Source organism: Megascapheus bottae, chromosome 9 (assembly GCF_031878675.1).
Source record: "Megascapheus bottae isolate mThoBot1 chromosome 9, mThoBot2.hap1, whole genome shotgun sequence".
Classification (NCBI taxonomy): Eukaryota; Metazoa; Chordata; class Mammalia; order Rodentia; family Geomyidae; genus Megascapheus; species Megascapheus bottae.
The window spans coordinates 68341514-68368534 of NC_143517.1; the positions used below are offsets into that span (position 1 = coordinate 68341514).

Below are 27021 nucleotides of genomic sequence, written 5' to 3' on the forward strand. Positions count from 1 at the left end.
CAGTGTGGACAGCTCTGCACACCTGACACACAGACCCCCAGTGTGGACAGCTCTGCACACCCGAGGACACACAGACCCCCAGAGTGGACAGCTCTGCACACCCGACACACAGACCCCCAGAGTGGACAGCTCTGCACACCCGAGGACACACAGACCCCCAGTGTGGACAGCTCTGCACACCCGAGGACACACAGACCCCCAATGTGGACAGCTCTGCACACCCGACACACAGACCCCCAGAGTGGACAGCTCTGCACACCCGAGGACACACAGACCCCCAGAGTGGACAGCTCTGCACACCCGAGGACACACAGACCCCCAGTGTGGACAGCTCTGCACACCCGACACACAGACCCCCAGAGTGGACAGCTCTGCACACCCGAGGACACACAGACCCCCAGTGTGGACAGCTCTGCACACCCGAGGACACACAGACCCCCAGAGTGGACAGCTCTGCACACCTGACACACAGACCCCCAGTGTGAACAGCTCTGCACACCCGAGGACACACAGACCCCCAGAGTGGACAGCTCTGCACACCCGAGGACACACAGACCCCCAGTGTGGACAGCTCTGCACACCCGAGGACACACAGACCCCCAGAGTGGACAGCTCTGCACACCCGAGGACACACCCCCTCCCCAGGTGTGGACAGCTCTGCACACCCGAGGACACACAGACCCCCAGAGTGGACAGCTCTGCACACCCGAGGACACACCCCCTCCCCAGGTGTGGACAGCTCTGCACACCCGAGGACACACCCCCTCCCCAGGTGTGGACAGCTCTACAGCATCCGAGGACACACAGAACATAGCTGGGGCTGTCTGCCCTGCTCCAAAAGAGAGCTACTGTGGTTTGGGGGACCCTGCACTCCAGGGCCCCTTAGACACCAGTTATCCCATGAAGTCACCACATTCTAGAACCATGGAAGCAGCGCTGGCCCCAGGAGGTCAGGGGAGGGAAAGAGGGAAGCACAGCGAGGTGAGTGCAGTTCCAGGCCGGGTTCTGGCCTGTCCAGAATGTAACCAGAATGAACAGTGCCGACCTCCAGCAGGTGATGGGGCAGGAGCCAGGGCAGCAAGGGCAAGAGGCAGACTGGAGAAGTGGTGGCTTCTCCAATGAGCCAGCAGAAGGTTCCGGCAGAGCATCTGAGCAGGAGGGGAGCCGCCCACGTGTGCCACAGCTGTGTGTGCCGCACACAAAACCCCACCAAGTGACAGAACAGGAGCCACAGTGCAGAGTCTCAAGTCTTTAATTTCAGCAGAGGCTCACACACACACACCACGCATTCAGGCTTCAGATCTTGTTGAAAGCGGCAATGTCCACACTCTGCACCTGTGGAGGGGGAGGGAGGGGTGTGCTTTCCGGTGCCAACCAGCTTCCCAAGGCCTACCACTCCCACTCCACCTCCTCTCCAAGCTCCTCCTGGGTCTGACTCACATGCTCTTCAAACTTGGTGATCTCCTCTTCCAACAGGTCTGTGCCCACCTTCTCGTCTTCCACCACGCACTGGATCTGGAGTTTGCGGATGCCGTAGCCCACGGGCACCAGCTTGGAGGCCCCCCAGACCAGCCCGTCTAGCTGCACGGAGCGCACACAGGCCTCCAGCTGGGCCATGTCAGTCTCATCATCCCACTGTGGGAGAGTGCGAGAGGCAAGTGAGTCATCTCAGAAGACTCCGCCAGCAGGCCGGAGACGCCAGCGCCGCGTCCTGGCAGCCTGCACCTGCGGGGCTCTGCTCCTGTCCCTGCACTTCTACAGCAGATGGCTGCCAGGCCCTGGGGGACAGGGAGGCCCCCCTCCCCCCACTCACAGGTTTGACGTCCAGGAGGATGGAGGACTTGGCCACGAGGGAGGGCTTCTTGGCTTTCTTCTCTGCATACTGCCGCAGCCTCTCCTCCCGCAGGCGGGCTGCCTCCTTGTCTTCTTCCTCCTCATCGCTGCCAAACAGGTCAATGTCATTGTCCTCGTCGTCTTCTGCTGCTGTGGCTGCCTTCTTGGCTGGGGGCTCCACTTGGCGCATGGGAGACACGTGCTGCCACAGGCAAGCAGAGACTGAGACCCACCCAGCCGCACCTCTCCCCACAGCACAAGAGGGCAGCGGGATGGCTGCCCCTTGAGCAAGGCCCTATCAGGCAGCTGGACCAGTGTGCTCAGGGTTTAGGAGGGCCTCACCTGTGTCTGTGGGGCGGTGACTCGGTGGCCAGGTGAGCTCTTCTCCAGGGCACTCAGCCGAGCCTCCAGCTTGGAGATGGCCTGCTGCAGATCCTGCACCACTGCAGCAGGGAACTAGTCAGAGGACAGAAACAGAGGGCGGCACCCACCCCAGCAGGCCCCGGGCCTCACCTCCTCGCAGGCTCTGGTTCTCCACTTCCAGGCTGGCAATCCTCACGGTGAGTTCACTGTGATCTCCACCAGGCCCGCTGGAAACCCCAGGGCCCGAGCTCTGCAAGGAAGAAGCCTGAGACTCAGCACCTCAGCTTGTCCGAGGTGTCCTCACTCACAACCACTCAAGAAAGAGCTCTGCCAGCCTCACCAGGACCCGGCTACGCTCAGGACCATGGAGACTGGGCTCGGCCCCAGCCCATGCTCACAGGTGACGCAGTCCGGAAGGATGGGCTGCACAGAACACAATGCCATTCTCAGCCATGCAGAGGGCACAGCACTAAACAGAGGCAGCGTGCAGTCAGAACTGCCACTGTTCAGAGGACTTACAGTCCCAGGGGCGGCCTGGCTCAGAGCCTCAGGGGGGCCGGGCAGCACTGCCTTGAGCTGGAAACGGGAGGGAAAGCAGTTAAAGGGCTGCCAGCACAGCACCTTGCCTGGTCTAGGCCATGCAGTCACCATGTCCGGAGGGACAGCCTTCAAGGGACAAGGTGGGAGGAAGGCAGGCCGCCATGCAGGGGTGAGGGGTAAATCAGCTCTCAGCGCCAAGGACAGGGCACACCTGCCTGCGTGCAGGCCTGGCCAGACCATGTCAAGGCTCCTGCGTGGTCTCAGTTCCCAGCTTCTGTGCAGCAGAGCCTGTGGGCAGCAGGTGGCCCGCTACCCACTGAACGTCAAACCAGTGCCAGCCCTGGGGTGACACTGGGCTGGCAAAACCACTTGTCCTGACTGTAAATGAGGGAGCCAGTCCTGCAGAGCAGTCCTGGGCAGAGCTGGAAGCCCAGGAGAGAGAGAGGCCCTCCTGATGGACCAGGTACTCTGGTCGAGTCAGGCTGTGGAGACAGCAAGCACCTCTGCTGGGTCCTGGGGCCACGCAGGAGGCCGAGATCTGAGGATCTCGGTTCAAAGCCAATCTGGGGCACTAAAGACTCTTAGCTCCAGATCTCCATTTAATCACTAGAAAAGGGAAGTGCGGCTGTGGCTCAAGGGGTAGGGTGGCAGCCTTGGACTGAAGAGCTCCGGAACAGTGCTCAGGCCCAGAGTTCAAGCCCCATGCTTGACCAAAGAGTAGGAGGGGGGGAGAGAGGGGGGGGGAGAGAGTAGGGGGACAGAGGGAGAGAGGGGGGGAGGGAGAGAGAGGCACAGGGAGGAAGGGAGGAGGGGGAGAGGGAGACAGAGAGGGAAGGAGGCAGGGGGAGAGGAGAGAGAGAGGGAGACAGAGACAGAGAGACAGAGAGACAGACAGACAGAGACAGAGAGGGAAGGAGGGAGAGAGGGAGAGGGGGAGGGAGAGGGAGGAGGGGAGAGATGGAGAGGGGAGGGAAGAGAGAGAGAGAGAGAGAGAGAGAGAGAGAGAGAGAGAGAGAGAGAGCGAGAGCGCGAGAGCGAGAGAGAGAGCGAGAGAGAGAGCGAGCGCCCATGTGCGCACATTTCCATCAGAAACAGAGCTTGGGAGCAATCTGGCCAGAGCACCAGGGGCCTTGCTCATACCTCACAGGAGATTTGGGGCTCAAGAAAAAAGTCCCCTCTGAGAGAACTTGGCAGGCTATGCTGGCTCTGGGAAGGCGCTCTAAGCAAAAGCCTCAACCTCTTAGCTCTCCTGTGCAGTTTCCAGGAGATTTGGTCATGAGAGCCCTTCTGGACTCTAGGTACAGGTTGAATGTCTCGATGCTCACACACTTGACCTTAAGACTAGCCAGTGTTCATAAGATGCCCAGCTCTGTGACACAAGTCTTAAGCCCCAACAGTGTGCTCTATGCCTGTCCCCAAATCCTGGCACCTGGAGGTGAACCCCAGCTTAGCCTATGTGGAAATTCTAGGAGCCTCAGGGCCACTGAGTCCCGTCTGGTTAGAGTCCATGCTACTATGATTCCCATATTTGCCAGGCCTGAGCCTGGCTGGTACCCAAGCAGGAACGGGTCACAGGCTGGGATCTGAACTTGGTGGGATGAGGTCCAAGTAAAAGTCAAGATAGGGGGTGGGAGTTTGTCCTAGTGGTAGAGTGCTTGCCTGGCACGCACAATGACCCAGGTTCGATTGCTTGGTACCACACACAGTGGTAACCAAAGGGGCAGTGAGGGTGAATCAGAGCCACAGATGTCAACATCCTGCAGGCAGAAATGCTGGCAATTTCCAGCTGCAAATAAGCACTTTTTTGGTGAACCCTGACTTCTAGGCGAGGCGCCATGAGCCAATAGGCTGTCTTCAAAACTTGTGTGGTCAGCTTGGCTGGACTTTGAGTTCACTTGGGACCAGTGAAGCCCTTGTTTCCTCCCCCCCACCTTTTTTTTTTTTTTTTTTTTTTTTTGCTGATCTGGGGACTGAAGTCAGGGCCTAGGCATTGTCCTTGGGCTTTCTCAAGGATAGCATTTTGTCACTTGGGCCACAGTGCCACATCCGGCTTTTTCTGTGTGTGTGTGTGGTTTTTTTTTTTGGCCAGTCCTGGGCCTTAGGACCTGATCACTATTCTTGGGCTTTCTCAAGGCTAGAGCTCTACCACTTGAGCCATAGCACCACTTCTGGCTTTTTTAGTGCATGTTAGGCAACAACTCTACTACCAGGCCAAACTCCCAGCCTTTCCTTAAAACAAAACAAAACAGCAGGGCGCAGTAGCTCGTGCCTGCAACTGTAGCTATTCAGCCTGGGCACTAAAGTCCACGAGACTCTTATCTCCAATTAACCACCAGAAAACCAGAAATAGCACTGCGGCTCAAGGGTAGGGCGGTAGCCTTGAGCTGAAGAGCTCAAGGACAAGGCCCAGGCCCAGAGTTCAAGCCCCACAACTGACAAAGAAAAAAAAAGCAAAAAAAAAAAAAAGGTAAGAAAAACATCAAAACACCAGGATCATCTGTCACATCTGACCTGTGCCCATACTGGGGGAACAACTTACATTCTAGGTCCACTACTTCACCCCTGAAGAGGAATTGTGCCTGACTGCCCATGTTCTAGACTGACTCAGTGTAGGAGGACAGGCAAGGCGTAGATTGAACCTGCCCGACTCTGGGGCACCACGGGGTACACTACAGGGTGGTCCTCTCTATCAATTTTGTCACCTTACACAGCAATAGGAAATCAGCAAATACAGAATCAATGAAGTTTGCAATTTTGGATGGGAAGGAAATCCTAGACTATCTGGACAGGTCAGCTGAAATCACAAGAATCCCTGGGCTTGTGGGAAGGCAGGGGGCTCAGAGACAGGACGGCAAAGACAGAAGCAGAGGCTGTAGAGTTGAGACTGTCCACCATAAGCCAAGGAACCCCAAAACTGCAGAAAACAGATTCGTCCCCTGGAGACTGAGGGCATGCTGTGTCCTGCTGGCACTGGATTTAGGCTGGAAGACCAAGACCCATTTTGGACTTCTGTCATCCAGGACCCTGAGCTGAATTTACACTGTTTTTTTTTTTAAACCAGTCCTGAGGCTTGAACTCAGGGCTTGAGCCTTCTCAAGGCTAGTGTTCTCACTTGAGCCACATCAACACTTGCAGCCTTTTCTGTGTATGTGGTACTGACGACCCAAACCCAGGGTGTGCACACGGGAGGCCATGCTCCTGGCTGAGTTGATACTGTTTTAACCTCAGGGCAGTGGTAACCTGTTCCAGTAGCCCACTACCCTGGAAGGATGGGGCCCCCACCCCCACCTTGGGAGTAAGGAAGGAGGCCAGCTTGCCACTAAGACCATGTCCTCCCACAGTCACAGACAGCCCTCCACTCCTGACCTGTCCAGTGCCTGGAGGCCACACAGGACTATAGGGCCAAGATGGCGCTGATTCTACAGCCCAAACTCAAGAAATCTAGTGAAACAGCACCCATTCGGTGGGCAGTTCCAGCAGTCACTCAGCTCCTTCAGCAGGAAGCAAGCAGGAAGGAAGAGACCCCCACACGTGCCCAGTGCCCAGTGACACCACTCAGCTCAGGCAACCCAGGCCTGGCACAAAGGAGTAGCCAGAGTGACTGCCAGCAGACAAGAGGATCCATACAAAGGTCCCAGACCAGGCATCTCCCATGGTCCAGTGTGGGTCTGGGGGCTATAGCACCCCATGCCCTTCAAGAATACCCCACCATACTCTGTAGCCTAATTTGGCCCCAAGGGCCAAAATTGTCAGCAGCAGTGAGGGGGCATCAGACGTGCGACTTGGCCGAGCACGAGCCCATGGACACGTGGGCCGACAGCAGCAGTGAGGGGGCATCAGACGTGCGACTTGGCCGAGCACGAGCCCATGGACACGTGGGCCGCGGGTACTCACTCCGGCCAGGGATTTCTGGATGTTCTCCCGGGCTCTTGCAATGTCACGGAGGATCACGCTGGCACCGTTCTCCTGCAGACAGTGCAGAAAGACCAGTCTTTTTTTTTTTTTTTTGAGTTACAATTAAAAAACCGCCAAGGCCCTGAAAACCGTAAGAATCCTCACCCAGAGAGCAAAGCAGCATTGCACAGAATAAAAGCAAGCATGACAGTGAAAGCAGATGACACTGGAGGCCAGGCCACTGTACTGCAGGGCTCCGTCTGCAGGCAGACTGCGTAAGCTTGCCCTAGCTGCCTGGGCTGTGTCCCCTGCGCTACGGTCAAGAACCAGTAATACCCACCTCCCCAAGCCTCTAGAGCCACTGGGCCCTAAATGCCTCTGCCCACCTGGCCAGCCAGCCCCAGTCAGCTCTCACCTGGCGGGAGACACCAGCTGCAGGCCCATTCATCTGCTCATAAAATTTCCTTTCAGCATCATCATATTTGAACTTGTCAAACCAGATCTTCTCATGCACCAGAAAGTTGGTAGCCATTTTTCTGCTGGGAGGAGAAGTTAGGTTAGCATGGCCAGGTGTATGGGGTGGGGTGGGGGGGGGGGGGAAGGAACGGTCCTGAAGATATCCCCTGGCCTCATCTTCCCCACACACGCCATCCCAGTCTCAAATGCCAACTCCAGGCTGTGCCTGTTGGCTTATGGAGAAGAGAGTGTCTCTCACTGAGCACATCTCACCATGCAGCCCCTCTGCACAGTGACCACACCAAATACTCCACACACCTCCTTTCCCCAGCTAGTCCTTCACACTGGTGTCCCAAAGTTGGCCCAAGGACCTCTGGGAATCCACAAGGCAATACTCCCTTTCCACCCCATGTACCACACAGCAACTGTCTGAGCACAGGGAGAGCATACGAATCCAGCCACAAACCAACCAGATACAGATCTGCAACAATGTCGTAACGACCACTAAGCCCACTGCTTTTTTTCCCCTGCTGTTTGAAGGGCATTTTTCATATATGATGTGCCAGTAACAAGCTTATTCTTCTTTAATATACAAACACTTTTTTTTTTGCAGGGGCGGGGGGGGGGGGGGGAGGGTCCTGGGACTGTACTCAGGGCCTGGGTACTGTCCATGAGTTTTTCCAGCTCTAGTATTCTACCACTCGAGTCGCAGCTTAGTTTCTGGCTTTTTGTGTGTGTGTGATTAATTTGAGGTAGGTCTCATGGACTTTCCTGCCCAGGCTGAGTTTGAGCCATGATCCTAAGTAGCTAGGGTTACAAGTATGAGCCACAGGTACCCAACTTGTATGCATATTTAGTGTTCCTCAGTTGCAATCAGTGAGATATCTGGCAAATATAAATACACATAATTAGGTTCCTTTGTGAACCAAGATCAAGATGTTCGAGTCTATGGTTCTAGACAAGGTCCAGCCATATGGCCTGTGGGCCTCATCTCTCTGCAGTCAGGCTCCCTGACCCTCCTGTTGCCCTGCAAATATGACACAGCCCATCACTCCACCATGCACTACTCTGCTCCCATGAACATGGCTGACTAGCTTAGCTGGGGAGCGGGGCCACTGTGAGCCCGGGGCAGGAAGGCAGGGATAGCAAGTGGGACACTGGGGTGTCTAGGGGCCATTACTGCTGCTGCTTCTCAGGAGGTCCAGGACCTCCGAATCCTTCCCTGACCATTCGTCTGTTCCAGCTTCCCTTCCACGCCCAATCACCCCCACCTATGTCCTCGAAGCCCAGTTGGCAGCAGGGGATGAAGCTGTGCCTCTCCCACAGCCTGGCATTGCCCTCGCCTCAGACCAAGTTCCAACAGAGGCTGCTGACTAGCATGAGCTCCTGGGTCTGCTGCCCACCTCTTCTCAAAGGCAGGTACACCTTACAAGGCTATGGAGTACCCATGCACGGCCCCCACAGTCCACCTCAACACCCCAGGGGCCAGGCTGCAAGGCTTCTCTTGCCCTGTCCTGCACCATCCCCATAATCCCAACAGTTCAGAGCCACGACCCCCAAGAACACTACCCTTGTCCACCCTTTCAACTCTGCCGGGCCCCAGGTCTGGGGAGCCCCCACTTAGGACAGGACAGGACAGGACAGGGAAAAGGAGCCCCAGCCTGGGACAGCTGTTCCTATGCCAGGCCAGGCACCCACTGCCACTTTTCCTACTTGGGTCTCAGGCTGGACATGGACGGGCCAGACCGGGGCCCGGGGCGGTGAGCCAGGGAGGCGGCTTCCAGGCGCCAGGCCATGCGCAGGGCTTCAGCAGCATGATGGCGGCACTCGGCACTGTCATAGCTGGGCTTGCTGAGCCAGGGTGCCTCGGCATCCTTGTGCAGGAAGTACCAGTAGGGCAGGGCGGAGGGGACCTCCCCATCAGTGCGCCGTGGCCCAGCCCGCTTGCTCCCTATGGCGTTGCGGCCCCGCCGGTCTCTGCGGCCCCGCCGGGTACCCTCGGCCTGGTTGGCTCGCTCCTGCAGGCGCACTTTCCCAGGAGGGTGGCCATCAAACAGGGCCTCATAGAAGACCCTCTCTGCTGTGTCATACCGAGGCTTCTCCAGCCAGACCTCCCCAACCAGTGCCTGCAGGCTCCCTAGAGGGGGCTGCTCATCAGCTGGTAGGCTGGGCTGGCAGGCCAGGGCCAGGTCAGCAGTGGCCACCTGATGTCCCATGTCAGGAGCTCCCTGCGTTTGGCTCTGCTCTGCAGCCAGCAGCAGAGCTTGAGACCACTCCACAAAAGCGCGCTCAGCCTGGTCAAAGCAGGGTTTGTTGACCCAGACCCCCCATGTCACGTGGTGGCAGGCCACCTGGCTCCCGTGTGTGCAGGGCCCCCGAGGGGCCTGCGGAGGCTGCTGGGCTGACGCATCTGCCAGCCTCTGGCGGTAGGAGCTTTCTGCCTGGTCAAAGAGTGGCTTCTCCAGCCACACGTGGTCAGCTGAGAGGCCCACAAGGGCCAGGTCATCCTGGCCAAGCCAACTCTTGGGGGAGCGCTTCCTCTTTTTCTGCAGTGGCTTCTTGCTGTCATGGCTCTTCCCAGGGTCGCTCGTGCTGCTGGTATTGGGGGCCTCGGCCTCACAGGCGTCCTCGAGGTCCTCCTGTCCAGGCCCGTTTACTGCTGGCACCTTGGCCAGGAGCTGCTGAGCGGAGGTGGCAGCCTGCATGGCCTTGTGCTCATGGAAGCGCCGCTCAGCTTCCTCATACTTGTGCTTGTCCTCCCAGACGGTCTCCAGGGCACAAGAGGCCTTCCCGCTCCTCATCTTCAGACACAGCATTAAAAAGCAAGCACAAGAAGGCAGTTGCAACACAGCAGAGGCACCTGCCTCCCATGCCCTCCGCAGCCTGACAGGAGGGGCTAGCAGGGAGGCAGGGGAGGAAGGTGGGACTTCCTAAAGGGGACTGTCTGTGACACGACATGCAAGGGCCCAGAGGCAGAGTCACACGGGAAACTCTTCTAAGAGAAAACTAAGAACATGCACTCATATGTTTACATGTTCTTACTGCAAAAGTTGCCTTTGCTAAAAAATAAACACGCCCCACAGACTGCCAAGGGATCTACTGGACACCACCTCCAAACTTGCCACAGAAGCCTCCTCTCGTGGCTTCCAGATAAAACAGCTTGTATCACCAGCAGTTTCCTCAGGTAAGTATAGCTAATGAAATGCCCCATCTCTCTTACATTTAGAAACCATTCCCAGCCTATCTGAACAAATGGAGCCAGCCAGCTGGTACTTCTGGTCCACAGGGATGATCTGTGGCCACCCGAGGGTGCCCCCACCAGCCCATCACCAGCACAGGCTGACTGCCCACGCCTCAAGGGTCCACGGGAGACCCAGGTAGGATGCTGAGGCCTGGCCCCTGGCAGGGCGAAAGCATGGACACCAAAGGCCCCAACTCTGCCAGCCCAGGAAGCCAGCACCTGTGTGCCCCAAAGGAAAAGCTGTCAGGAAGGAACTCCTTTAGCCAGATCCAACTAACTACCCATGCCACAGCCGACTAGATGGGAGGGGGCCGTGCCTTGCCACGCTTACAGGGTGGCAGGGAACAGCCCAAGGCAAGACCGCCAGGCCCTCTACTGCTTCCCGCCAGGAAAGCAGTGCCTCACTGCCCAGGGCTCTCTCCTAACAAAATCTAAGTCCTACCCATGAGCAAGACTCTGGAGGCTCTTTGAGGGAACCCCACCAGGCCCCTCCCACTACCAGGAGCTGGACCAGGAGCTACTAAGGCCCAGGACAGAGAGGACACCCCTCACTTACCAAAGGCAGATTTCAGGGGCACTGGCAGGGGCAGGGGCAGGAGACCTGGAAGCAAGGCACTGTGACATCACCCACTGTTACCATGGGGACAGGGACACTGGCTTTTGGAGGGGCTCCCCAACACAGCCAAGCTTGAGAGACCTCCAAGCTCACAGGCACATCACCTAGGACTCTACCTAGGTCTGGGTCTTTCAGAGCAGCCCAGTTCTCGACTGACCCCCAGGACCAGTGCCTCACTACCCAAGGCTCCCAGAGCAGCTCCCGAGGAGGCCACCTCTAAGCTGTTGGCCAGTAAGGGACAGGGCTAAAGACATACTGCTCCCTCAGGCCACAAGCCAATAGGAAGGTGTACTTACTTTTGCTTTGGCCTCCTAGGACAGCATGAAGGAAAAGCACCAAGGTTAGACCAGTGGGAAAGGTCAGCTGCCCCAGACAGCAGCTCAGACATCCAAGCAGGCTGAGCCTTTGGGTCTACTGAGGGGGCTACAAAGCCAAGAGCAGGACAGAGCCATGCCACCAGAACCTCGGGTGGCTGGCTATCTAACCCACACACCAGATTCATCCCTTGAAATGTAGCTCTTGGGCTCCCACCAGAGCCACCCTCTCCTAGCTGTCCTCAGTTGAGCCCAAGAAGTCTGGGACAAGGTGAAGGGCTGGGTGGTCCTGAGCTCCTGTCCAATACACTCTAAGGCTGTCTGCAGGGACTGGAGGTCCACCTCTCCTGGAAGATGCTCCATGTAAGCCGGGACCCTTCAAAACAGCTTCCGGAGCCCCAAGAGGGCAGCCTGGCCAGCCACATCTCCACACAATGGGGGATAAAGCTGGTCTCAGGCTTCTGCAGGCAGGGGCAGGAGCTTGGAGAGAGAATGGAATACAGTGAAGAAAGCTAGCTGCCACAGAAGCAGGCCCAGATATTCTGAGCAAGAAGAGTGGCCCCGTGCCGTCTCAAGAGGAGCTGAGCAGGGTGCTGACCCGCTCAGCCCAGAGACAGCACCAGTAGCACTCAAGAGAAACTGGCTGAAGGGGCTTGTGGACTGGCTGTAGCCTCCAAAATACAGGCAGGGCCTCTTACAGACTCTGCCAAGGACAAGCTTAGCTGGAAGACTGAGTCCTGAGGAAGGTTAAGGTGTCTCTATGCATCAGGATGGATGGTGAAGGTTTTATTCTTTCTTTTTTGGCCAGCCCCGGGGCTTGGAACTCAGGACCTGACCATTGTCCTTGGCGTGAGCGCTCTCTCTCCCTCTCCCCCCCCCCCCCCCCCCCCCCCCCGCCTCCAGTCCTGGGGCCTGACCTCTGGGCCTGGATGCTGTCCCTGAGCTTTTCAGCTTTTTACCGCCCTAACCCTAACTCTACCCCAGGGCCTATGCACTGTCCCTACAGCTCAGAGACACTGCCCTACCCTGAGCCAAGCCCCACCTCCCATTTTCTATTGGTAAATTGGAAATAAGGGTCTCTCCATCTTAGTCTTTAGTCTCAGTCTTAAGTGCCTCCGGCTGGCTTTGAACAGGGATCCTCAAATCTCAGCCTCTTGAGTAGCTAGGATTACAGGCGTAAGCCACTACACCTGGCTTTGAGCTTTCTCAAGGCTAGCACTCTACCACTTGATCCATACCACCACTTCTCATTTTTTCTATGCATGTGGTACCAAGAAATGGAAGCCAGGGATTCATGCATGCTAGGCAAGCACACTACCACCAGGCCATACTTCCTGACCGAGGTTTTCAAGATCAGCTTACTGGGTCCTACCCCTGACAACTGTCCTGCACACCCTCAAGTAGCCTGTGCCTGCCTGCAGGAGAAGAAAAGTGAAGTGGGCAGGAGAGTGAGTTCCATGCACTCCCACTCCAGCAGCACCACTCTGTGTTTACCTGCCTGAGTCTGTGGACCAGTGCTGCCCACCAGAACGCTGGTGTCCCAAAGCACAGATGCCAGCACTTTGCATGCTGAGGGTCGGAAGGAACGGGTGCTGAGTGCTGTCCTATGTGAGCAGGAGTGACACTTCAGCCGTTCCTTTTTGGCAGTATGGGGGGTTTGAACTTGGGGGGCTTTGCACTTGCTAGGGTGGCATGCTACCACTGCACTATGCCTCAGTATCTCACTTCTAGGATAGGGCTTCATGGGCAGGGGGGGAGCAACTGAGCAGTCACCTACTTTTTTTAGGCTTTTGGTTGTTGTACAGAGCACACAGAGCACTGCTTCCCTTTCATGGAGACAGATGCCTTCTGAATTTTTCTGCCTGGCATCTTGACCCCCCTAATCTTGGCTTGGACGACAGTCATGCACTGTCCTGAGGCATCTTTCAATCGTTTCTGCACTGACTACCTCCGTCCTCCCAGGATTACAGGTTATGTCACACCCAGCAACCAATCCTTCATCCTTTTGTTTTGTTGTGCCAGTCCTGGTCCTTGAACTCAAGAGCCTACATGCTGTCCTAAGATTGCTCAAGGCTAGCACTTGAGCCAAAGCTCCTCTTTCGGTTTTCTGGTGGTTAGCTGGAAATAAAGAGTCTCAGGGAGTCTCAGGGAGTCTTGAGGAGCTGACCACAGAGATGGGCCACTGGCACCTGGTTCTTTCATTTTTTAAGAGTTAAATTCCACAGTCTCAAGTTCCCACTCACAGCTTCTCTGGCCTGAACTCTTGCAGACCGCAGCCCTATCCAGAACCACTGACTTAGTCTGGCGTAGTGGCTCGCGCCTGTAATTCTAGCTACTCAGGAGGCTGAGATCGGAGGATCAAGGTTCAAAGGTAGCCCAAGCACATAAGGACCTGAGACTCTTATCTCCAATTAACCCCAAGACTGGAAGTGGAGCTTGGCTCAGGGTAGGGCCGTAGCCTTGAGATGAAGAGCTCAGGGACAAAAAAAAAAGAACCACTGACTCTTGTCTTATGGCAGAAGAGGCCTGCACGCCTTAGGCCTAGAGCTGACACGCAGCTACCAAATCACTCCAGCCCAGGCCTAGACAACCCCAACAACTTCCTTGCCTCAAATGCTAGCTCATCAGTTCTGTTTTTGTCATGACCTGTGGTACTGGGCCTGCTTGATAATTGAAGCCCTTAACAGCCTTTCCTTATACTCATGACGGACCTCACAACTACTTGAGGACTGGAACGGGGCATTTCATACACACAGGATAATCATGACTCCCCGTGCAATGACCATGGAAAGCCATCAAGCCAGGGGGCTGAAACCCACAGCATGCTCTTCACACTTACACAGCCCACAAAATGTATCACTGCCGGTGGCTCATGCCTGTAATCCTAGCTTTTGCCAGGCTGGGCAGAAAGCCCTAATCTCCAATTCAACAAAAAGCAGGAAGTGGTGGTGTGGCTCACGTGGCAGGGCCCTGGCTCGGAGAGAGGAAAACAAGCTAGAGCACCAGGCCAGGATCAAGTCCCAGAACCACCAACACACACTCATAACAATAAAAACCCCTAAACAAGCACACATGTCCCATCACCTCCACCTTCCAATGTGCACTGGTCAAGCGATGTTCTCTCGCCAGGGATGATGCCAGCACCCCCCACCCTCCGTCCCTGAAAGGCTGAAACTAATACACACCATCCCAAATCCTGTCAGGCACACTTGCCCATCTTGTCTAGCCTTCAGCTCCCCCAAAGCCAGGACTGGAGCGCTGGCCCTTCAAGGGACCGGAAGCCAGCCTGCCAGCCCTATGGGCTCTGAGCTTCCCAGCTCATTAGGAGACGTGGCTGGCCCCTCACTCCAGGGTGAGGAGGACTGCACTGAGTCTGCCACCACAGCCTGGGATGGGAGGCTCCTTTCTCTTACTTTCAGGTGGACTCCTGTCTGCTAGCCTATGGCTTAGAACCAAGAAGCCCTGAAGAAGCAGGGGTAGACGCATGGCTGCATCTGAGTTTATGTGCCGGGCATTTGATGAGTCTTTTCTCAGGAGGCACGGGGGAGGATGAAGTCCTGCCACATTTCTCCTTTGCCACGTCCAGGTCGATAGCTCTGCTTCACCCGCCACGCACACCCCAGGCTGGGCTCCAGAAAGTGGCTACCACCAGAGGTGCAGCGGCCCTTCGAGGGGACCCCGTGGCTCACGCCCGTGCTTCTGGATGGGAGATCCATCCCGGCCAAGTCAGACTGGGCCAGGTCAGAGAAGCCTGCCGCCTCGGTCCCCCCGCTCTTCCCCGCGAGCCCTGGGGTTCCGCCAGGCTTGCCCCGCGTCGGTCCCTGTGCCCCGCGGCCGAATACGCACGTGCTGAGCGCACTCGAGGGCTCCAGGCCGCCCTCGGCAGCGGAGCCCGGGCGGGGCTGCGGCTGGGCCGCGCCGGGGGTCCGCGCCGCGCTCCGGGACCTCCGGCCACGCGGACGCCGGCGCGCCCCCCGCGCCGCTCCCGCCGCCCGCCCGCCCGCGCCGGCCGCCCGCCCCGGCCCTCGGCTCGCAGGGCCGGGCCTCGAGCCCCGGGCGCGTGCGCGCCCAGCGGCGGGGGCCGCGGTACTCACGCCAGCCGGGGAGGCGACGACCGCGAGGAGCGACGGCGAGCTCGGGGCTGCGGAGGAGCGGCGTGCGCCGGGACCGCTCACCAGAAGTGAGCCGGGCCGTACCACGTGGGCCGCCGGGGGGGGCGAGGCTCGGCGCCGGCGCCGCCGCGCCACCGGGGAGCCTCGGGGTCACGCGTGCCGTGGGCGCCCAGCAGGCAAGAGGGCGACGAATAATCTCGGAAGCCGCTCTACCTTGAGGCTGTGGACGCAACGAGCTCGGGACTGCGAGGCGGCCCACCCGCCACCCCTTCGCCGGCCGCGGAGTGGAGCCGTCCTGACGACTCGGGGCGGGGCTGACGGACGCGCGCCGCGAAGGCAGCGCCCGGGCACCTCTGCGCAGGCGCGGCGGACCGGCGGGCCCAGCGCGCAGGCGCGGCGGACCGGCGGGCCCAGCGCGCGTGCGCCGGTCCTGCAGCCCAGACAAAAGGGAGGGACCCCGGCGGCCCCGCCCTCCGGCCCCTCCGCGGGAGGCCGGCGCGGGCGGCGCGGGCGGCGCGGGCGAGCGGCGGCTGGGCTCCCGCGCCCCCCGCGGCGGTCCCCGTCGCCGCAGCCGCCATGGACCCCGTGAGTTCCCCGGCCGGCTCTGCCCTGCACCGCGGCCGCCTTCCCCCGTCCGGGCACCCGACCGAGGCGCCGCGGCTCCCCGCTCCCGCGCCGGGCTCGCGGGCTCGCGTGGCGGCGGTGAAATTGACCTTCCGCAAGGCCTATTCCATCAAGGACAAGCTGCAGGCCGTCGAGCGCGTCAAGGGCGGGGAGCGGCAGGCCAGCGTGTGCCGGGACTTCGGCGTGCCCGGCGGCACGCTGCGCGGCTGGCTCAAGGACGAGCCCAAGCTGCGCCGGTTCCTGGACCAGCTGGGCGGCGAGGTGGGCACGCAGCGCAAGAAGATGCGGCTGGCCAACGAGGAGGCGATCGACCGCGCCGTGTACTCGTGGTTCCTGGCGCTGCGCCGGCTGGGCGCGCCGCTGTCGGGGCCCGTCATCCAGGCGCAGGCCGAGGCCCTCGCGCGCCAGATCTACGGCCCCGAGTGCACCTTCAAGGCCAGCCACGGCTGGTTCTGGCGCTGGCAGAAGCGCCACGGCATCTCCAGCCGGCGGATCTATGGCGAGGCCCGGCCCCCGGCCCCGGGTCCCCTGCCCCGCCCGCTGGTCAAGGAGCCGCCGGCGCAGCAGCCCCCAGGCTCCGGCCCACCCCGCGACCGAGCCCCGGCCCCGCCGGCCCCCTCCGAGGGCGGCTGCGGCCACGAGCAGATCTACGACGCCCGCGTCACCGGCCTCTGCTGGAGGCCGCTTCCGGAGCGGGCTGCGCCCCCGGGGGCGGGGCGCCGGCGTGGCGACCGCGTGACGGTGCTGCTGGCCGCCAGCCTGGCCGGGAGCCCCACGCTGAAGCCGCTGGTCGTCGGGCCCGGGCCCGTCCCGCGCAGCCTGCGCCGCCGCCGCCCCCGGGGCGAGCCCCCAGCCTCCTGCCGCCCCAGCCCCGACGCCTGGCTCCGCCGCCCGCTGCTTCGAGGATGGTTCTTTGAAGAATTTGTTCCCGGCGTCAAGCGCTGTCGACGACGGAGCCGCCTGCAGCAGAAGGCCGTGCTGCTGGTAGCCCCTCCGCCCTGTCCGAGGAGGACCGCAGCGATGCCCACCTCGGAAGAGGGCGAGGACACTCCCAGGCCCTGGAGGCCTGAGCGCCTCGGGTCCCCGGACGAGCTACAGACCCCCGACGTTAGGGTTCTCTTCCTGCCCCCGGGCTGCGGCCTCGCGCACATCCCGGCCCCCCTGGAGCAGCGGGTGGTAGCGGCCTTCAAGCATCTGTACGAAAGGGAGCTGCTGCGGCTGGCGCTGTCCCGCGGCGGTGGCTGCCCGCCGGACTTGGTGCGCAGCTTGATGCTCAAGGACATGCTGTCCCTGGCAGGGCTCTCCTGGGACCTGGTACAGGCGGGCAGCATGGAGCGCCGCTGGCGGCTGGGTCTCCGGGCAGCCGTTGAGCCTGGGCGGCAGCCTGTCCAGCAGGTAGAGAGTGCGGCCGGGCACCGCAGGCTGCTCACCGACCTCACACGCCGGGCAGCCCTGGCTTATAAACACATGGCACCCAGGGAGGTAGCAGAGCCCTTACACCTGGATGATGAAGGGGGACTCCCCGCGGGTGGCATGGCGGCAGGGAACCCTGTCTGGCCTTCCTCACTGGCTCCTGAGGCCCCTCCATCCCCAGCCAGCCTGCCCTCCAGCACAGCGGGTGGAGAGGAAGAGGAGGAGGAGGAGGCTGCCAGGGAGCTCGAAGGGGGGCTGGTGACGCCCACTGCTGGAGGGGCTGTCTGGGGACTGGAAACAGCTCTGAGGTGGCTGGAGAGCCAGGACTCCAGGGAGGTGGGGCCACTGGGGTTGGTGCAGCTGTGCTCCCTCGTCACCACGGCCCCGAGGATAGGATGTGTTGGGCTGTCCCCAGTCGTGCCTGGTGATGGAGTGTGACCAGCCTGACCCTGTGGCCAGTTTCCTACTGAACTGGGAGGGAACAGGCACCCAGTCTGTCATCTCTCCCACTAGGCTGGCCCACTCACCACATGGACCAGGAGATCGCGGTGGTCCAAGCTCAGCCTGGTGTGAAGGAGCAGTTGGAGGAAAGTATCCAGCTCCTGGGATAGCAGTCCCTGGCTCACTCCCTGGGCAGGCGCCCTCCCCCGGGCAAGCACGCACAGTAGGGTCCTTTGCTCAGCTGGTCACACAGCCCAGTACCTGTGACCAGCAGTTCTGGCCCCTGTGGGGTTCCCCTGATCTCTTCCTGGCCTGCCACATGCACTGGCAGCCAGTGGCTGGTGCTAACCAACTGCCACTCTATCTCAGTGGGGAGGCATGTCACTTGGAATTTTTTGTTTGTTTCTAAGACACATTAAATGTGCTTTTAAAATTACTGTTCAGGTTGGGAGCGTGGCCTAGTGGTAAGTGCTCACCTAGACCCAGGTTCCATTCCCCAGTACCACATACATAGAAAAAAAGCCAGCAGTGGTAGAGCTCTAGCCTTGAGCAAGCCCAAGGACAGTGCTCAGGCCCTGAGTTGAAGGCCCAGGACTGGCCAAAAAAAAATAAATAAATAAAAAAGATGCCATGATAACTGGGCAAAATGGGGTGGTCTCTAGCTGCTTCTGTTCTTGCTCTGGAAACTTCTGGCGTGGCTCTGGATCGACTCCCTGGCCTAGCCCTTTTGTCCAAGCTAGTCCATCACAGTGGTGGATGCAGTCCAGTACTTCCTGGGGTTCTGAAATGCAGCAGCAGGTATAGACCTCTGTCCCTAACAAAATTCCATCCTGGGTTTATTACATGGTTTGGCAAGTATTTGGATCTGACCCTTGGTATTTTGACCAGTAGTAGAACAAGCTCCTCAGATTCCCTGTTGTTGGCTTCTGACAGCTTTGTCAGGCCCCACTCACTGCCAGCCAGTGTCTCAGTGCCTTAGTGGCATCTCCCACACAGCCCCAGGGTTTCTTAACCTTGTGATGCTGCCAGGGTTGTGGTCTCAGAGCTGCTCTGAGTGGCCCAGTTTGAGAGAGGAGAAAGGGCTCCCGTGACTGTGTAAGCTTCATTCCCCTCTGATGTTCCATCCAGATTCCGACTGGAGGTGGTCTGGATGTGGGAAAGCCGGCCTCTTAGGCAGGAGCTGGGTCGCTGTATTGCAGAGATGCTGCTGCCCCCAACCCTTGTAAAGGGAGGGGTCTGGGTCAGAGGAGCTGCCTGCCTTCCAGGGCTCTTCCCTCATGTCACATGTCCTGAAGTCAGAGCCTTGGGAACACAAGTGGGTGAGGCATGGACCCGCATACAAGTGATGTACACTGAAGGGAAAGCTACGTGCTGGCTGGGCAGCAGGACAACTGAAGGAAGCATTTCCCAGAAGTGGTTTCCACCCAGGCCTGGGTCAGAACACAAGTTGCTGCAACTACCTCCCATCCCTACTCAGACACTGAGCGCAAGCCCAGGACCCGGCCTGCTTGGCCGGGTCAGTCAGCGGCCTCCACTTGTGTGTGCTGGCTCCCTCTGGTGACCCACCGGGATACAGCCTTGGGCATTTGGCGACAGCTGAGAGCCCAGCCTGAGCAGCATTACACCATCAGCCTCCCCTTGGGCCCAGGTGCCCCAGCTAGGAGCTGCCACCCAGTGCTGGCAAGCATGTGCTTTGGGGACTCCAGGAGAGCCCCATCTCACAGCGGTAGAACCCAGGCCTGGGTGCCCATCCACCTTCAGCACGGCCTACCAGAGCTGCTCCTGCAAGGCTGCCAACATCACCTTCCTTCTGTGTTCTTTCTGTTAGCTTGGACCAAATAAGCTGGAGTCAGCAGAGACTTTGGTCACCGTCATTGTGCCTGCCTCTCTACCCGTCTGACCCCTCAAGGCCTAGGGGTAGCCGTTGTATGAACAAGGCAAGTGGAAGTCTGTATACTGGCATTTGCTGGGCTGGGAAAACCCCAAGGTGGCTCAAGGGGTTGTCCAAGCAGTCCAGGTGATTGCCCTGCTTCTGGAGTCACTGAAGGCCCTCTGACCAGCAGCACACTGCAGACACCATGCAGAAGACATAGCCCCTCAGCACTGCTGCTGGCTTGAAACCACCCCACCTCTCCACGCAGTTCGGTGCAAAGTAATGGGGGCCGTGGGTTGGTGGGCCCCACTGGGTGTGCATGGCTGCATACCCACTTGGCCTGTCCCCCTTCTGTTTCCCCACCCTTGGTGGTCTGAGGTAACAGAATCAATGCTGCAGTTTCTTTAGGCAGCCATTTGCACCTGCTGGATAGCTGTCAGACAATGTGTCAGAATTCTGGATCTCTTGCTCTGGGGTTTTTTCCTGGTACCCACAGTATGTGTGGGTCCCTACAGCCTGGGAGGTTCAGCCAGCCTTCCCACTGGCCCTGTGATAGACTGCTGTCCTTGCAGTTAGTGACCCTTATGCTGAGGCCATGCACAGAGCTCCTGAGCTGGGCACAAAACAGTATGGAAAGATGGGTGTGTGTGGCTTATATTAAGATGGCACCAGGAGGAATGGGGAAGCTGGCTTGAAGCAGTCATAGGCAACTGTGCCCCCAGACCTGTGCTTGGAAAGTAATCAGCTGGATATGTTGGCTGGAGTGCAGGTGAAACAGCATGGAAAGGAGAACACGGAAGCCAGGGCGAAGTCCTCTGAGGAACTGCAGGCCCTCACTCTACCTAGTTGCAGTGGCCTGTGGGGAGCCAGGAGGAGGTCTGGCAGTCACAGTTCCCGGGGAGATCCTCAAGAGGACCTGGGGCTGTGCTGTCGGAGGGCCCATCGTGCCACCTTGCTGACACAGAGTTTGCCTGCCAGGCCATGCAGTGGCACGTGTGGACTGAAGCTGATGCTTGATCAGCATCCGTCTTAGTTGCAGTTCTGTGATTCAACCTAATACTTGGGTCTGGGGCACCCTGTACACTGGGGGTAGGGTATAAAAAAATGTTGATTTTAAAAAGATGCCACATGCCTCTAATCAAAGCCAGCCCAGGCACTAAAGTCCATGAGATTCTGGGCACCTAGGCCCAGAGTTCAAGCCCCATGACAAAAAAAAAAAAAAAAAAAAAAAAAAAAGAAGCCATAGGCTTACCTTCCAGTTTCTTTCTTGGAAAACTGTGGACTTAAGACTGGTGGTATGCAATGGGAAAAGTACTGGCTGGCAGAAGTCAGCCCTGCGCCCACTAAAATACCCCTCTTCATTAATGTGTGTCTGTGACCTAGCCACCACTAGCGGGCCTGCAACACATAGCTTAAGGCCAGGACTAGGCAATGGAGTCTTCTCTGTGCCTCTATCTGGGCTACCCTGGTCCCCGGGCAGACTTGTGATGTCTCACCTTCAACAATGGCTCCCTTCACGGCTGGGTTACCTGAGGGGCTACAGCAGGGGACATCTGCACCAGACTTGGGACCGACCCTGTCCAGGTGCAGCACAGCTGGGAGGGAGGCTAGTGTGCAGGAACGCTGGTGGTCTCACACTGGTACCACCTGAGTGACAGGATTGGAGCCCTTTGCCACCCACATCACTGGACGTCTTGGCCTGATTCAAGTCAGCACATTTGTGGGGCAAGCCCGTCATCCGAGCTACTCAGGAGGCCGAGATCTGAGGATCCTGGCTCAAAGCCAGCCTGGGCACTAAAGTTCATAAGACTCTTATCTCCAGTTAACCACCAGAAAAGTGGCGCGGTGGCTCCAGGGGAAGGGCGGTACCTTGAGCTGAAGAGCTCAGGGACAGCGCCCAGGCCCTAGAGTTCAAGTCCCATGACCGACAGAAAAAAAAAAGTCAGCTCATTCAGTGTTCCAAGATGGCACCTTTATTCCTATCTCTCAAATGAGGAAGCCAGAACCAATCGTGGTGGGTAGCCAAGAGGGGTGGGATATCTGTCCTGTCACACGCATGCCACTGGCCCTGCTGATAGATGGAGGGGCATCCTGGCTATCACCCAGCTTGAAGATGCCGCTGCCCAGACGGGTCTGCCCCAGTGTGGTCTGGGGCACTGGACGGGTGCCCTTTCCATCTCAGGAAGCTGCAAGGGAGGCCCAGGAGAGCCTTGCAAGGTGGGGCCTGGGGCAGGGGACAAAGTGGGAGGCCAGCGCAGGTCCTCTCCCAAGGCTTTGCTCTTCCTGACCATTAGGGGACATGCCCAAGAGCCACATCCTGCAGAGGACAGTGGTGGTACAGCACCCTGTAGACTTGTGGCGGGTGGTGGTAGGGGAGACGCATGGGCTCACCTCCCACATACCAGGAGCTCTGGAGTGGGAGGGTGGAGGCGTATGCGCAGATGGAGGCAAGGGAACGCCCATCTGACCAAAGCCCACCACCCCCAGCAGGTACAGCCTGAGGGCCAGCGTGGCTCTGGGGATGGCTCCTCTTTAGCTTGGGGAAAAGCAGACCGCCTGCGGGCTCTGCCGTCCTCTTGGGGCCTGCCCTGCAGCACTGAGGCCTCGGGCGTTCGTGGGAGGGCATCTTGGACTTTATATTCCTGGCTGGGCCCCAAGCCCCTATGGCTCTGCTCATGGTCTCCCGCCACCCTAAGATGTAGACTCAAGCTTTCAGTACCTGAGCCCCAGCGCTGTCTGCATTGTGGCAGCAGGCTCATTAGGAGAGGGACTGCGACTGAGGGAGGGGCTGCATGTCCCTGTGTGAGGGATGGAGAAGCACCTTCCTTAGGGGAAGGGCAAAGGAGGACTTGGGCAGGCGAGGAGTCCTGGCAAGCAGCTGGCGGTCCCCAGGAGCCCCGCCTACTTCCTGCTGAGCTCTTTGGCGCGCTGGGTGGCAGCCTCCACGGCACTCATAGTGGCTGCTCTCAAGCCACCCTGCTCCAGAGCGTGCAGCCCGTAGATGGTGGTACCGGCTGGCGTGAGCACATCTGTCCGCAGCTGGGCCGGGTGTCGCCCTTCCTGCTGCAGCATCTTGGCCGTCCCCTGGGGAAACGCATTGGGACCGTGAGCCGGGGGAGGCCAGGAGGGCTGGAGGCCGTACCAGGCCCAGATATGCCCAGCCCTGCCGTGGGGAAACGCACTCACCAGCAGGGTCTGGGCGGCGATGCGGTGGGCCAGGCCACTGGGCATGCCCATCTTGACGGCGCCTTCAGCCAGGGCCTCAGAGAATGCACACACCTGGAGGGGAGCAGGGGCTACAGCCAGTCTAGAGAAACCCAGACCAGTCTAGACAAAGCTGAGACCCACTGGGAACCAAGCCCAGGGTGTGGCCACAAATGCCCAGGTCGAGGTTGGCCAGCAGCTCACACGGGGCCTCCTGAGACCCCCCCCTCCCCCCGCCCAGAGCACCACGTTCTGAGGGGAGCAGTGGCAGTGGGCTGAGGTGCTCACACAGGCCCTGGCGGGCCAGCATGGAGATGCAGAAGGGCTGCTCTTTTACTTGGGGGGGGGGGGGGCAATCCCGGGGCTTTCTCAAGCGAGTGCTCTACCGCTGAGCCACTGCACCACTTCCGGCTTTCTCTGTGTAGGTGGTACTGAGGAATGGAACCCAGGGCTTCGTGTGTGCTAGGCAAGCCCTCTACTGCTGAGTCACATTCCCAGCTCACAGAAGGGTCACTCTTTGAGGAGGGCTTGCCTGTCAGGGTGGGGGCAAGACAATACTTACAAAGGCCACGCCACTACCGCTGAGCCCAGTGTGGATGTCCACGTAGGCCTCAGGCACCTCCTCGCACTGCCCACAGGCCTCCAGCAGGTTCTGCAGCAGTTTGGCCTCCTCACTCCTGGCATGGCAGCCCCGAGCGAGCACCATGGCCCCTTCTTGTACTACGCAGGGCAGGTTGGGTGAGACCCGGAAGACTGATGTGCCTGGAGGTAACAGCTGTCCAGGGAGACAGAGGTCAGGCGATCGTGGGACAGGGCCCTCTCAGCAGGCGGCCCTCTCAGCCAGCTTGCCAGATACCTGGCCAGGTGGACCACCAGTCACCTGTGTGGAGCGGCTGGGAGGCCGTCTGCCACCTGAGCTGGTCAGAGGGCCTATGCCTGGGCCAAAGCCTCGCCCCTGCCACAGCTCTGTGGACCACTCACCTTCTCTATGGTGCTCAGGGAAATCCCGGCAGCCACAGACACCAAGATGTGCTCGAGAGTGACAACAGGGGCTACCTCTGCCACAACAGCTGGCAGGACGTGAGGCTTGGTGGCGAAGATAACAAGTGTGCAGCTCTGCAGCACCTCCTGATTGGAGTGGGTCGTCTGGCAACCCAGAGCCTGCACAGGAAACCAGCGCCAACGTGAGGGGTCCTGCCCCACCACAGCCCTTTATGCTACAGGTTAGCCGAACCCCTCTGCCCTCTGCCCTCTTCTGCTGCCGTGTCTACACAAGCTCCGCTCTAAATGGGGGCGGGGTGCCACCAATCCTGCTCCCCACAGACCTCCTGAAGTGTCTCCTTCATGAACTCAACTCTCACATGCACGTCTCCGCACACCCCAGCCCAGCACATGCCTGAACATACAGATATGAGCCTGTGTCTGCTCTGGCCTTCCACAACCTTCACTTTCTTCCTGACCTCTAGTCTTCCTTCCCCTAGCCTAGCAGACACAGTCTCAGATCTTCAGCTACACTGCCCTGGCCCTGGCAGCTGTCCCAGAGGGACAAGGACCTGAGTCTCACTCACCCGGAAGTGGCAGAGGTTCCGGTCTGTGGGTGCACTAGCCAGCACCTGGCTAGCTTCTACTTTGCCTGGAGAGAAATGCAAAGGCAGAAGATTGGTGAGGGGTGCCTGGCCCTTCTCCTGCAAAGCTCAGCCCAGCCCCCTGCTGGCTGGCCTGAGGCCCTGCAGCAACTCAAAGCAGAAAGCAGGGCCCCATCATCAGTTCCATTTAATTCTTCTTAGCACTTCTGTCTGCCGCCAGGGCCAGGGGTTTGCTAATCCAGTGAAAACACAGATCCCCAGGTTCTAGGGAGGCCAGTGTGCTGACGCCAGTTAGCAAAAAAACATCTGCTGTGTGGAGCACCGGGCTGGAGTTCTATGTAAGGTAAAAGAAGCACTCCCCACCACCGAAACACAGCTCATTCATATCAATGTCAGCCACACACAATATTCAACATGCATGTCTCAGTGAGTCCCAACAGTCTTGGGAGGCAGATGAACAGCCGGGTTTTACAGATACATGCCTGAGATTTGCAATAAAGTATTTTCTGATTGATTCCTCTGGACTTTGAAGTATGGCTGAAAGCAGAGAGCCAAAGGCCACCAGCTCTCTCTACCTGTAATCTACATTAAAGGCTTCTACGTGCTGCGCCCTGCTGTTAGGGCGGCAATAATATCTCCTCTGATTTACCAGGGTCCTTGGCCAGGATAACTTTGTCCCTCTCCTTGCCCTGGTACAGGAGACATCTGGCAGTGTCTGGAGATACACTGTGGGCTACACCTTGGCTACTAAAGGACAGGGAGGGACCCCATTCTTCCACACACACACACGGTGAACTGTAAGGTCCCAGAGCTCTCCACCTCCAGGACAAAAAGAAAAAGAATTAGAGCCAGGGGAGGTGGCTCACACCTGGAATCCTAGCTGCTCAAGGAGGCTGAGATCTGAGGATTCAAAGCCACCTGAGGCTCTTCTCTCCAATTAATCACTCGAGAACGGGAAGTGGCTCTGTGGGTCAGGAGTGGGTGGTATCCGTCAGCTGAAGAGCTCAGAGGCAGCGCCCAGGCCCAGAGCCCGAGCTCCATGACCCACACGAATAAAAACAAAAAGAACTGGGACCTCCCAGAGGTCACCGTGGCCAAGACCCCGCATCCAGGAGGTGGCCTGGTGCCAGCACTAGGACCCTGCTGTCCGCGAGGAGGGTCCGGAGCCCACGAGGGGCTCGGTCTCGGGGCCACCAGGCAAGGCCTGCATCCCGCACCTCAGGTGCCTGCGGTTTCCGGCCAGCTCCCTTCTCACGAGGGCTCGGGCCGACGCCGGGCCGGGCCGGGGTGCTGGGACCCCGATCCGCGCGCCCCCGGCCCGCAGCCCCGGGGACGCCGCCCCGCCCGAGCCGCGCGCATCCGCCCCCCCGGCAGGAAAGTCCGCCCGGCCGAGCTCTGCCGCCCCACCTGCTCGGATGAGGCCCTGCGCGATGGCCTCCGCCATGCGACCTGCGCCCACGAAGCCCACGCGCGGCGGCCCGGATTTCGCCGACGCCATCGCGCTCGCCACTCGCCCGCCCGCCGGCCGCCCAGGCAGCAGGCCCCGCCCCTCGCCGCTCATTGGCTCGAAGATCCATAGGACCGTCGCCGCCCATTGGCGGAAGGCAGGGGGCGGGGCCTCAGGGGGCGGGGCGAAGCCGGGCGTGGAGGGGGCGGCTGCCTGCCGGGAGCCGGGCCGCGGGGGCCTGGGCGCCGCTGCGTGGACCCTGCGGTAGTTTTCTGCTTCACCCTGGGAAACGCAAGCTTGTAGTCGCCCCAAAAGCAGCGCAAGGGAATCCCCCCAACCATCACCCCTGAAGCCAGAACTGGGTGGGGAACCCGGAGGTACCTGGTGGTAGAGTGCCTGCCTAGCATGCATAAGACCCGGGTTCGATTCCGGGTAATCCTAGTAATCCGGGTAATCGAAGCCAGAAGTGGTGCTGAGGCTCAAGTGGGAGAGTGCCAACCGTGAGTAAAAGAAGCTTGGGGACAGTGCCCAGGCCCTGAGTTCAAGCCCCAGGACTTGGAGGGGGGGACCTTCCTGCTGTACTGTGCTGCCTTCCCCATCACCAGAGGACTGGGATCAATGGTTCTGTCCCACCATGGACCATAACCTCTGAAAGCAGGAGTTAAAACAAACCTGTAGTCCTTCTGTATAAGTTCGTTTTCTGAGGATTCTGTTACAGTGACAAAAAACTGACCAACACAGGCCGGGAGTTTGGCCTAGTGGTAGCGTGCTTGCCTAGCACGCACAAAGACCTGGGTTCAATTCCTCGGTACCACGTACATAGAAAAAGCCAGAAGTGCTGCTGAGGCTCAAGTGGTAGAGCTCTAGCCTTGAGAAAGTCCAAGGACAGTGCTCAGGCCCTGAGCTCAAGCCCAGGACTGGCAAAAAAAAAAAAAAGCTGATCAACAAAAAGTTGCAAAACAAGCCAGGAGCGTGACCTAGTGGAGAGTGCTTGCCTAGCAAGCAGGAAAGCCCTGGTTTCAATTCCTCAATACCACATTCATAGAAAAAGCCGGAAGTAGTGC

At 59.1% G+C, this 27021-nt stretch overlaps 3 protein-coding genes across 7 annotated transcripts; 1 reads left to right on the forward strand and 2 right to left on the reverse strand.

Annotated features, from left to right (window-relative positions):
* Positions 1 to 1236: 1236 nt before the first annotated feature.
* Positions 1237 to 15422, reverse strand: Eef1d (eukaryotic translation elongation factor 1 delta). 5 transcript variants are annotated; one of them, XM_090339517.1, is made up of 9 exons: positions 10884 to 10947; positions 8800 to 9887; positions 7046 to 7166; positions 6631 to 6702; positions 2347 to 2446; positions 2176 to 2276; positions 1814 to 2035; positions 1441 to 1635; positions 1237 to 1335 (listed from the first exon to the last, which is right to left on the reverse strand). In XM_090339517.1, exons 2-9 carry the CDS (start codon positions 9885 to 9887, stop codon positions 1297 to 1299), a joined length of 1938 nt encoding a protein of 645 aa, XP_090195643.1. In that variant the 5' UTR covers positions 10884 to 10947; the 3' UTR covers positions 1237 to 1296. The 5 variants fall into 5 exon arrangements, with proteins under 5 accessions (XP_090195643.1, XP_090195642.1, XP_090195646.1 ...); XM_090339516.1 differs by having other exon boundaries at positions 7046 to 7169; XM_090339520.1 differs by lacking the exons at positions 8800 to 9887; positions 10884 to 10947 and adding an exon at positions 15352 to 15422.
* Positions 15423 to 15874: 452 nt separating this feature from the next.
* On the forward strand, positions 15875 to 18497 carry Tigd5 (tigger transposable element derived 5). The gene has a single exon (XM_090339521.1). It carries the CDS (start codon positions 15946 to 15948, stop codon positions 17842 to 17844), a length of 1899 nt encoding a protein of 632 aa, XP_090195647.1. The 5' UTR covers positions 15875 to 15945; the 3' UTR covers positions 17845 to 18497.
* A 3173-nt stretch (positions 18498 to 21670) lies between these two features.
* Positions 21671 to 26037, reverse strand: Pycr3 (pyrroline-5-carboxylate reductase 3). The gene is made up of 6 exons (XM_090339522.1): positions 25918 to 26037; positions 24493 to 24557; positions 23906 to 24085; positions 23487 to 23699; positions 22907 to 22999; positions 21671 to 22804 (listed from the first exon to the last, which is right to left on the reverse strand). The coding sequence occupies exons 1-6, from the start codon at positions 26006 to 26008 to the stop codon at positions 22622 to 22624; spliced, it is 825 nt and encodes a 274-aa protein (XP_090195648.1). The 5' UTR covers positions 26009 to 26037; the 3' UTR covers positions 21671 to 22621.
* Positions 26038 to 27021: the final 984 nt, after the last annotated feature.

Bases quoted from the DNA above. Each gene is read 5' to 3' on its own strand.
- Eef1d (XM_090339516.1), bottom strand. From the start codon at position 9,887: ATGAGGAGCGGGAAGGCCTCTTGTGCCCTGGAGACCGTCTGGGAGGAC. The intron at 7,170-8,799 runs GTAGGAAAAGTG...TTCTCCTCCCAG, and splicing joins ATGTCCAGCCTGAGACCCAA to CAGAAAAATGGCTACCAACT. The intron at 1,336-1,440 runs GTGAGTCAGACC...CCCCCTCCACAG, and splicing joins TCACCAAGTTTGAAGAGCAT to GTGCAGAGTGTGGACATTGC.
- Tigd5 (XM_090339521.1), top strand. From the start codon at position 15,946: ATGGACCCCGTGAGTTCCCCGGCCGGCTCTGCCCTGCACCGCGGCCGC.
- Pycr3 (XM_090339522.1), bottom strand. From the start codon at position 26,008: ATGGCGTCGGCGAAATCCGGGCCGCCGCGCGTGGGCTTCGTGGGCGCA. The intron at 23,000-23,486 runs GTAAGTATTGTC...GCTCCCCTCCAG, and splicing joins GCGGTAGTGGCGTGGCCTTT to GTGTGTGCATTCTCTGAGGC. The intron at 22,805-22,906 runs GTGAGTGCGTTT...GCGTTTCCCCAG, and splicing joins TCGCCGCCCAGACCCTGCTG to GGGACGGCCAAGATGCTGCA.